Source organism: Nannobrachium achirus, assembly GCF_963921795.1.
Source record: "Nannobrachium achirus genome assembly, chromosome: 15".
Classification (NCBI taxonomy): Eukaryota; Metazoa; Chordata; class Actinopteri; order Myctophiformes; family Myctophidae; genus Nannobrachium; species Nannobrachium achirus.
This window is the reverse complement of record NC_137822.1, coordinates 3,377,011-3,388,916: the sequence shown is the minus strand read 5'-3', so window position 1 is coordinate 3,388,916 and position 11,906 is coordinate 3,377,011. Positions and strand designations below refer to the sequence as shown.

The 11,906-nt window shown below is 45.0% G+C and overlaps 1 protein-coding gene across 1 annotated transcript in view; it reads right to left on the bottom strand.

Moving 5' to 3' along the window:
• Positions 1-2,750, bottom strand: part of slc4a5b (solute carrier family 4 member 5b) — a gene marked incomplete at its 3' end in the record, with an annotated part of 35,678 nt that extends 32,928 nt beyond the window's left edge. Inside the window, exons 1-3 of the mRNA XM_080742868.1 lie at positions 2,617-2,750; positions 1,244-1,404; positions 210-369 (exon numbers count right to left, since the gene is read on the bottom strand). Coding sequence (XP_080598994.1) covers positions 210-369; positions 1,244-1,404; positions 2,617-2,669 — 374 coding nt within the window. The 5' untranslated portion in view covers positions 2,670-2,750. The remainder of the gene's footprint in view (positions 1-209; positions 370-1,243; positions 1,405-2,616) is intronic.
• Between the last annotated feature and the right edge of the window lie 9,156 nt (positions 2,751-11,906).

The following is an 11,906-nucleotide window of genomic DNA, read 5'->3' as shown; positions in this document are numbered from 1 at the left end:
TGTTTTTTTATTATTATTATTATTATTCAGCTGTGCACATTGAGAATTGTTAAATCTGGAGTGTTGCTCACACATACTCACTATAGCAGCTCTCCACAACACTCACACACTCACTAGCAGCTCTCTCCACACCACTCACATACTCACTATAGCAGCTCTCCACAACACTCACACACTCACTAGCAGCTCTCTCCACAACACTCACACACTCACTAGCAGCCGTGTTGGAGGATTTTCCGACGTCCACCAGGGAGCGGTGGATGGGTCTCTTGGTCTGGTGACGGTGTCGCCGTAGCAACACAAAGCGTATCTGCTCCTTCACTTCTTGGCTGATCAGACCTTCAGCCGCCTGGCGCTCCACGATCTCATCTGGAGTCAAACGTTAAGTGACAAGATATGAAACAGTGAGAAGACATTAACTGTGAGGGCGCACAGTGCATCGGGTTGCGTTGTGAGCTTGTAGATTAGCTATTTTCAATACTTATCTGTGACAGTGTCATAAAATACCGCTTTGATTTACTGTAAATCCTCTAATAGTGTCCTGTATTCAATTAAAAACCGTCCATTTTTAATGTCTGGGTGCATCATTAAAAATCTGCCTTCAAATACAAGCCTCTAGAGGGCGATGATACCGCGTGACCCTTCTCCTGACCCTATAGTATTTCCTGGTGCATAGCAGCATGACAACAACACAGAGCTCAGAGGCAAGTTTAGCTAGGAGATGTAGCCACAACTTTCAATGCGTGACAGACACAACCCAGTGTGAATCACAGTGAGTGACTGAGGCAATAAGTATTTGTCTGTATAATTTTTCCTGTCCTCTCCCACCTCTCTCTACTCCTTCTCTCTGTTTGTCTGCCTTGAAGATTTAATTTGCAATACATATTGTTCAGCTCTAGCAAAAGCTACTTGAGGTTAAGATTACTTTAAGAGGATTTACGGCATCTATTTTGAATTCTGAGAGTTAACAGTTCTGGACATACACACGACAGCAACGATAAAAAATAAAGTACCAGAACACTGGACACACCTACTATCTGTGTTAGTGAGTATGTAATACATTCATGGGTTGCATTTGTAGTCCTACACCGTGTAGAGGACCAACACAGGTGTTCTGATTGGCATAGATAGAACAATCAGACAAATAGAAACACCTGTGTTGGTCCTCAACATGGCCGTTTAGGACTACAAATGCAACCCATGAATAAACTAAAGTAACATAGTACCAGAACACTGGACACACCTACTATCTGCGGCAGTGAGTAAGCCTCCAGGTCCAGCAGAACGCTCCCGGTCTGCAGACAGGTCCTGAGCTCAAACAGGCTGTGGAGGGTCAGCGTGGCCACGTGAGGTTTGCTCCACCTTTCCCCTCCCTCCTCCACCTTCTCCTCAAACTTCACCCACCTGTAAATAGGAAGATTAGCCTTTTAGCAGCTAGCTAGTTGTGTTGACGAGGTGGTGTCCTTTTGTAGGGGGACCGGAAACATACTGTAAAACTACGGTTTTATGCTCTGGCAGATACAAAGCCACCAGTTCATTTTCAAGCCAGTGACATTCAATTTAAATTCAATTAGATTCAGTACAATTCTATTAAAGTGTCTAATCATTGCCGTGAGCCAGTTGAACTGTGTTCTTTTTTTTAACTCCAGGCATTATATGTTTTATATTCCTTTCTAAAACGGCTAGTTCCATTCCTTGATTCTGATTGGCTGTTTTCCCTTTAATTGCTGTGGTACCGGTATGTGAGTCTATAACCCACACCTTTATTCAGTTTATATCAAACCCAGGTGCGTTATTTCTTTCCACAGTGTTGTGAAGCTAGACTAGAGAACTTCATTGCAAGTAACATGTGTGTTGTTTGTGCAGCCTTGCCGAGAACTACTTTCTTGTAGCTGGGGACTACTTTCTTGCAGAGCAGACCTTATAGTGAATTATTAGTGACATAGAACAGTTTTAATTGGTACATGTCTTTGATTTTTCATGTTGCCATACTTTAAAGCCCTTTGCACACAGGACAGTTGCGTTTTTTTAGTTTGCGGCATGAATAAAACGCATTGGATTTGGTGTGCAAGGCTGTGCGGAATCGGCGCTACGGATCCAAAAAGGAGTCATAAAAGGAGTGATGAGTTTTTTACCGCATGCGACAAGACGCACGAATCGAACTGGTTTCGATCGAGAAAAAAACGCACGGCGGCAGCCACTCGTCGCACGGCTAATTCGGAGCCGGTGTGCATGAGGTCATAGAGAATCATTGTTTTCTTTTCAAAATATTATATTGTCCGTTTTATCCGTGCGGTTAAACGCGCCTGTGTGCAAAGGGCTTAACTGTTATAGAAAAGCAATAAGCCACTGCGCCTCGTGTCTCCCTATACGCCTCTCAGCCGGTGTAAAATACCAGGTAACCACTCGCCTCTTGTGGCTTATTGCTTCATTACATTTTTCTTGCTTGTCAGAAGCATACTTAATGTCAATGAAGCGAAAACTTCATTGAAACGATTAAAGCATTAATTCTGTATGATGTCAAATGTGTCCTGGAATTGGAACTGAAATCTGAATCTAATCTAATCACTTTTTGCATGAGAGTAGGCCTATTTCATGTTCATGTATGTTTTTTACCTGGCAGACTCTTTCCACTCCAGTTCATCTCCGTCCTGTTGCAGGGTGTCCATCTCAGTGAAGATGGTGGGTGTTGGTGGGCCGTCATCTTCCCCCAGGATCTGACGCAGCCGCTCTGCTGCCGGGGAAACTGAAGACAAAAAACAAAAAACGAGGTCAGGCGGTGTGCATTGTCGAGCTGAGAAACTTTGACATTTCTATAGGAAACTTGATTGCAGAGAAATGAAGTGGCTTGAGACCTGATAAAAATGGGGGCTCAGTTGGGGCTAAAAGCTGTGCTTGTATGATAAGGCAGGTGGTCGTGGGGAAGATGTAGACAAGACATGTTTCCGTTGATACACAGGAAAACACTGCAAGCTTCTGTTCACCTAATCTCTCCATAACAGAAAAGGAACAAAACAGAGAGGGTGCTGTTTTTCCCTTTTCTTTGGGTGTGTTCGGAAATACGCACCGGTTGTGTGCTCAGTTTAGTGAGTGCAGTGGGCACTGGGCAGTGACGTAGAGTGCACTCAGTGTGGCTTATTTACGAACGACCAGTTAAGGGGCAGTGGAGCTCTTTTTCAGACTGAACTCTGAAAAGCAGCAGTTGCTAACCTAACGTTGCTATTGAAAATGTACTTTAATTCATAACATTGGCCTATTAAACTGCTGTTAGTTTACACATTGGTGCGTTTGTAACAATAAAGCCCAAAGGACTAATCAAGCCACAAATCGTGCATTTTGTTATCATTTCCTACGCGAAAACACCACATTGAGGCACCACACTGTCAAAACCCAACTTCGTTCTGAGTAGGGTCGGTCAGTGCGTGCACTGAGCACACTGGGGGCGCCGCACAGCGTACTGGATTTTCGAACGACAATGCACCAAGTGCACCGAATAAACAAACGACAAAAGGGCACACCATAGGGGTTAAGCTTATGGGTTAAGGGTTAAGTTTAGGCATGTACTGTATCTGTATCATGTTTTGATTTGTCTGAGCAAACTCTATCTGCCCCATAGAACAACGATCAATGCTCTCCCTGTGAACCCAGAGAACACCATACTCTCAATTACCAATGCCATTCATTTTCTGTCTCTCTCACACACACACACACACACACACACACACACACACACACACACACACACACACACACACACACACACACACACACACACACACACACACACACACACACACACACACACGCACACACACACACACACACACACATAGTCGACAGACAGACAGAGAGACAGAGAACAGCGAGTGGGAGACGCATATTGACATCTATGACGCTGACAGGCTGCAGTGAATCAACATCAATGGAACAAAGATGTCACAAGCCACATGATAATGATAGCCACATGTGACGTGTGACATGTCAGCTACGTAAGCGCAACGCTCGTTTTCCATCACCTATCACTCTCAGTTCACCATAGGTGACGAACTGCTGTGCCAACATCTGACTAAACGCCAGACAGGCTCTGATATCGCGTCACTTTCCAATGTTTCCAGTAGTCCCACGATCACATGACTGATGCATTCTCACTCCATATTTAATAGCTTATATGCCAGTAAAAATATATATATCGATAACCAGTCTTTGTATTATCATAAAGGAAGTATTAGAGTGGAGTTTGGAACCATGTTTTTTTTTTTTTTTTTTGCTGTGCTAACTGCTCCTATGGCTGGCTTTGTGTGTTCCTCTGTCCACAGTACGAGACTGACGTCACACGAGACTAATGTCATAGAAAGTACACAGACACCGACATCACCACAGCTGATGTCACGGGACAGAACGGCCCATACAAGAAGATGCAGTATGCATGTGTGTCGTGTTTGCTACCATGCTCACTTCGCACAGGTGCTACAGTATGCATCACACTAATATGGTTGTAACAAGTTCTATTCATACCAAATGCCTCAAAAAACAACATTTTGATTTCCTCTCCCCCCAGGACCGGCTCTGTGGGCTTGAGCAAACTTCAAGGCGATGTAGCTGCATGGCCACGTACGCTTGGCAGTTTTGTAGCTTTCGTTGCCACTTGTGTCGTGTGAACGCAGCATCAGGGCCATTCCAGTTGCATACCGATGGGCTTGGAATCGTAAATCATATAAATCCTTGTCACAGCATGTGACATGACTTGGGAGTCCATTGTGTCAAACCAAGTGGTGTGTGTGTGTGTGTGTGTGTGTGTGTGTGTGCGTGCGTGCGCGCGTGCGTGCACGTGAACGTGGGCGTGCGTGTGCGTGCTGTGAAGAAGTTAATCCCATGCAGAGAGGTCATGTTATGTAATTTATGTAATGTTTCAGTCAAGAACTGCAGTAACATTTAACGTTAACGTTAGAATTAGAAGTTAATAGTATTGTTTTCCCTTTTAACTGGTAGAAGACAGAAGACACATACAGATACATATAGCTACAGTAGCTACTACAGTTTTCCTTGTGACATACTGTATCTTTGGGGGAAAGATTTGCATATTTATTTACCGTTAATATGATAAAAGGTGCTATAAAGTAACAATGCAATTCGGGGTTGCCGCGTATGAAAAAGTACACAGATGACCTCTCTCTGAGCCAGAAATGTTGGAGAACCACTGCTGTATAGCCTACCTGTGTAAGTCTATGTCGGTGAGAGAACAAGCAGTCATGGCCGTGGCCTCGACTCTGACATTATAAACTAATTATAATACTTAGTTTAACCATGCACGGCGGAGAGAGAACAATAGCTACCAGCCTTGGCTGCTCACAATCAGCATACTTAGTTTAACTATTATGGTCTCATTTACAAGGACTGAGAAGAAGAGACGCTGCTGCTGTGACTGAAAGCTGATGCTGTGAAATTGGGTTGTTTGACACTACTTGGAGAGATCGCCATTTTCTTCTATGAATTCAAGGGCAAGCATACCTGATGCTCCACGCAAAAACAATAAGGTGGCCTTATTTCACCCTTGTTTTAAATTGGGTCATTTTATCGTCTACTCAGGCTTTTGTTTTCACAACAGAGACAGTTTTTAAGTTGCTCGATTCAGTATTAAGATATTTAACATTAATTTTATCAGACACACCCCCTTCCTATACAAACCGATTGTGACTCCAAACTCCATTTTAACCATGTTAGATTCATCAAAAATCTACAAAACCCTTTAAGCAGCTCGGAAAAGACAACAATCTGTGTTCAGCAGTAGTCGGACTACTCATGACGAAGCTGTGAAGGCCAGTTGTAGAGCCTACATAATTGCACGCAAAGTTGCTGCCGCAGTGGTTCCAAATCAACTCGAACTTAACCCACCAGGCTGCTCTGGTTAGGGATGGGACAATATGAAACGATTATTGTGACAAAAGAAATCGCGATTTACGATATTATCATGATAATCAAAATCCATTATCAAAAAAATAGCCGATCTACAAGCTCAAAACGCGTCGCAACGCGATGCGCTGTGAGCTTGTAGATCGGCTATTTTTTGGCAAAGACATTTGAGAGATTGAAAAAAAGACTGTATCAAGTACGTATATTATAAGTAGTCTACCTTTTACCAATAGAGGGTTTAAGTGGTACCGGATATGCAGCTCGGCAAATAAAAAAGTGAATTGAACCCATTGAGGACGATATCACGATAAATTGAATCTCCACAATACGATTATTGCAAGTATTATTTTTTTTTTCATATAGACAACGATAGACAACAATATCGCTTATCGTCCCGTCCCTATAGCTCTGGTCACGTTTACCTATGTGAGAGCCAGGCAGAGTCCAGCGGGAGGCCATGCTGGACACACCAGATGACCCAGAGTCCTGCATGCTGCACGCTGGATCTGTCCAAAACCAGCCAATAGGAAGAAAACTATAAAAAAAAAAAAAAAACGATGACTGGTGTGTTCCTCCGGGCAGGTAGAGAGTCCTTCACTCACCGCACCTCGCTCTCTGCCGCCCCTGAGCGTGATGGTGGTGATGGTTTGTTGCTCACCGGTCTCCAGTCATACAGTATGTATCCGCACGGTGTGTGTTCAGTTCGGTTTGGTTTGGTTCTGTCAGTTCAGTTCAGTTCAGTTCAGTTCAGTTCAGTTCAGTTCAGTTCAGTTCAGTTCAGTGCTGCTCTGTGCTGTTTGATGCCTGGTCAGGTCTGCTCTAAGCTGAGGCACAAATCCACTGAGAGCCCCCGAGAGGCTTTAAGAGGGTGGACACACACCACGGAACACTGTAGGGCTCTCCTACCCCTGCCCTCTGTGTGACACACACACACACACACACACACACACACACACACACACACACACACACACACACACACACACACACACACACACACACACACACACACACACACACTACACACACACGCACGCACACACACTACACACACACGCACGCACGCACACACACACCTGCACACATGCACAAACACAGAGTGGTGGAGAACTTCTATGACTTTCTTTACCTAAAGGACCACTAATGCTCATGATAATATGGTACCATTTTGGTCTATTCACTCTCAAAGTTGGAAAGCTTGTATATGCTGTAATAGAAGCCATTGTTCTTGCATTAATGTCGAAAAAAAAAAAGATGAAATCTGCACATACACTCTGTAGAGTATGTATGTACAGAATGGGTTGAATTTAGGCCAGTAGGCTGACCCTCACTGGCTTAAACAGAAAAACAAAACATAGCACACAAACCACCTCAACAATTAACCCAAATAAACATGCACGTATGCACGCACGCACGCACGGACGGACGGACGCACGGACGCACGCACGCACGCACGGACGCACGTACGCACACACACACACACACACACACACACACACACACACACACAGCTTGGAGTTCCTCAGCTTCCTAAGCAGATTAGGGGCTTCAGTCTGTACGTTCCCCATGGGAACAGGACCCATGCTAGAAAATATGTCCTCAAACACATGAACCCCCCCCTCCCCTCCTCCCCCATATTCCACTACTAATATGGTTCAGGTCAGGGATGTTTCCATGACAATGACCCCTAAACGACCTCTGCAGATTGACATGTGCAATGTTCACAGGTTATGTTATTAGCACACTATAGCTTAACTCAAACTGCTTAAACATCTCCTTCTCGTGGTTGTGTGGGTGGCAACTGGCATTCATGGCAACCATTCTGTGTTGGGTTCCACATGGTCGGCTTGTCACACAAAGGGGTCCGTCCGCAAAGCATTCCCTGGGGGTCCGTGACGATATGCCTCATGGCTCATGATGGATGTCCATGTCGACAGGAGAGATGATCAGAGGAGCAACTTCGAAACCAGGACAGAAGAAGGGATGGAGTTTCTCAGCGAAGGTGCAGCCAGTGAAGGAGTAGAGATGAACTCTGACCTCCGCATCATAAAAGGAGACCCGACCCTCCTCATAATCCACAAACACTCCCACCGTCTGGACCTTCTCTCTTAGGGAAAGAGAGTTACTGGACCCTATAGTCCAGTAGCCACAGTATTACCAGTAAGACACCTAAGGGCGACAAGCGACCTAGGTCGCGCCATGACTTGGTCATCTGGCCAGTGATGTACCGTATATCGGACCCCTGGTACCCATATGGAGATCCATGTACTGTATATAGAGATATGCTGTGAGACCCCAAACATGCTTACTCAGTTATTCATTATGTGAAAGTCCTATGTCTGTGACATCTGACATCATATATATCATATTATGCCCATATATGGAGATCCCTGTCTGTAGAACCAGCCACACAGATATGGGCTGTCTTATCTGTCTTAGCCATATATGGATTCTGTTAGTGTGGTATGTGGCCGATGTGGACTCCATATATGGGCATTCCCATATGAAGTCCTGCTAGATATGGGCTTAATATTGATGACATTAGGGATCTCCATATATGGGCATAAAAGGGATTCTGTTAGTGTGGTTCCCCTGACATCACAGTGTGCTGTTTCTCATACTAAACGGCGAACTTCGGTCACAATGAGGGGCAAAGGACCCCCACATAGCCACAGTCCTCTGGGGTCTGCATGGTAAAATGTTTACTTTTCAAGGACCTCAGAGAGAGCACGGTCATGACCATAATCAAAAAGCTGTCCAACCAGAATAGGACTGCATGGTGATGACTTTGGTTGTGTTGATCAGCAACCAGAATAGGACTGCATGGTGATGACTTTGGTTGTGTTGATCAGCAACCAGAATGCTACCACTGAATGTTTTCCTCTGCCAACAAAGATTATAGTGGAATCGATGTAGTGGTTTTGACCGCCATCTTCCATGAAGTAGGCCAACCTGTGGGTCGGGACCCCCATCAGGGGGTCCCCAAATGATTTTGTGGGGGTCCCCAGATGATTAGCTTAATGTGAAACATTGTTTTCTAACTCAACAGTAAACAAACCAACATACAGTATAAGAGGGTATCTACACATTTCTAAAGTGACAATTTAAGGACTTTTAAGACCCTTTTAATAACTCTATTTTCACAATAGAACCTTGTACAAAATGTAAAGCCTAAACTCTTAGTGCTCGTCAGAGCGGGGGTCCCCAGTTAAAATATGATTATTTTGGGGGTCGCGGCCTGAAAAGGTTGAGAACCACTGAAGTAGGCCACATGGAAGAGATGCCAGGGTGGCAAGCACTCAACTACTTATGATTTGGAGGGGAAAAGAAGTTCCTGTCAATTACCAGCTGTAAGATGAGCAGAATGTTTACCAGCAAACCCTCGAACACCGAGGGCCGACATTTCATTTTTAATTCTTTCCTAATGGCCGGCCTGGACCGGCCGGGAATGAACCGGCCGTTCGGGAGTTGTCCCAACTTGTCCCGCTTTTCCCAATGACCAGCACGTCCCTGCTCAGCAGCTCGCAAAAAGAGACTAATGTGCATATTACTTTACAGCCTGCTCCTGACGGAAGTGGTACAAAACTCCAGCTTGAGTCCACTGACACTGATGTGTTTGTTCTTTCAATGAAACAGCTAAACCGCTGTATTTGGCTAAAGGCCCTAGCGTTTGTACTGTCGCCTGTCGGTCACCTACATATAGACAGTACGTACCCTACTTGCAAGCTCTGCTGGCGCACAAGTAGGCCATTGGCTACGAGTGCATAAGGCGCACTCGACAGAAGTGCAATTTTAACACCAAATAAAATCAATCAATCAGTTACTCATGCGATAACGTCACCATGGCCATATGACGTGTAATTTTATCACTCACCTGCAGGGTCAAAGTGTTCATGCTGCTCTTCTCTACCAGCATCATCGTCCTCATCCTCCTCATCGTAGCGCATCTCTCTGTCGGGGTAGCAGCTGTGAGGCAGCTGTTGTCCGTGGCGCGTAGGATGATCATAGAGTCTGTGCTGTCTGTCGTGATCACTGTCACTGGTAGAGGAACGGTGTCTGCGTCTCTTACGCCTGTGGGACATCGGAACGCCGATGTACACCGGCTGGGCATCTGAGACACAAGGGGTGAGAGAGAGAGAGTACTTAGAAAAGTAGTTCCCAAAGGGGTCCTTTGGCGGGGGGTCTCCAGGGGGGTGGAATTCGTTAACACAAAATCACATTCATTCTAAGCACTTTATCCATATTTTATATGTTGGCTATTCAAAAATAATAGCTGAACAAGCATGTGCTATTGTGCTAATCTTTAACATTCTTTGAAATCTTGAAAGACCAATTGATTCAGCTATATGGCCAGATATTACATTTTCATGTTCCCCCAGAATATTAGGGATGCTAGGGCTCAAGTGTTTACTTCCGATTTTAAAAAGGCAAAAACATTACAACGGTGATTGTTGCGACCGTAGGTCGCATTTACTACCAAAACCTCCACCGGCTGTCTGTCAGTGAGTGAGTCAGTGAGTCACACTTTTGCCCTGCTCATATCTCCACAACCGTTGCCCCCATCCATGCCAAATTTTGCACACACACTCCTTGACTGCCAAACTACAACCTCCAAGGACCCCCGGAGCCCCAGGGACCCCCAGGTCCCTGGGTGTAAAAAATGTGATGTAAAAAAATGACCAAATGTGCTCACACGTCACACGTCACACTTTTTCCCTGCTTATATCTCCGCACCCGTTGACCCGATCCATGCCAGATTTTACACACACACACTCCTTGCCTGCCAAACTACAACCTCCAAGGACCCCCGGCCCTGGGGGACCCCCAGATGTAAAAAATGACCAAATGTGCAAAAATGACCAAATGACCACCCCAACGGGGCTGCTCACGGGGAATTCCCGGGGACCACCGACTCCTGGTGCTCCAGAACGGATGCAAAAGTGGTGGCGCCCCCAGTGGAGGACCCCCTGCCACTGCAGCACACATAAAATGCCGTAACTCGGGCTAGGAGCGTCCGGGAGAGCCGGGGCCGGTACCTATTCGTCCGCCAAGGCAACGCGGAGACCCCACACCTCATTTCTCACACGGCCCTATTCTAGCGCCACCTTCAGGACGATTTTTAAAACACATTTTTGGACACTGCTCCTACAGTTTTTGCCCTAAAATCACGAATCTCACTACACAGCATGTCTACACTCATGTCATCAACATGGATCAGGAAGATTTTGGAAAAACACATTTTTGCCCTATTTGTGGAGATAAGCCACCTACGGTCGCTTATCTCCCGATTAGGGAGTCTTACTGGTAATTTAATACTTTAGCAGAGAGAATGTCTCTCACCCTGTGCATGAATAATACAAAAAGTTTTGTATAGAAATCGTTTCCTCACCATCATCTGACTCGTAGCGACAGTAGTGAGTCCTGTGTCTTCCTTGGTGCGAGTCACAATGGTCCATGCTGGAACAAAACAAGAACATTTTACTACAGAACAATTATATTAGATTACAAGACATATCACACAATAAAAAAAACTAAAAAAACACAACATCCAATAGAAAACACATTTTTAGAATTACTGTAAAGAATCCAACTTAGAATGTCACATTTCTGGAAGTTGAATTGGCTTTCAGAAACAGCCCAAATCCCAAACATATAAATGATGACAGCATTAACAACGACACGCAACAGCCACACGGGGGAGTCGTATGATCTGATTCACTGTTCTGGATGCTGATATTGTAGACTAGCCTGACACTCAGCCTGAATTGCATTTCGTTCCCTGAATCGCCAAAACAAAAATGTAAAGGGGTGTGGCTATAGCGATTCAGCGAGTCTGGAACCAGGCTAATTGTAGACTTCTTCGAGGGTCAAACCATTTAATATGGCACTACATTACGCAAAGTTAGTTACGTTACAGTAATAGCATCACAGTCCGCTTTACCACGGCTCAAACCTTATTTTATTACTTTGGATATCTACCAAACATCACAGCAAAA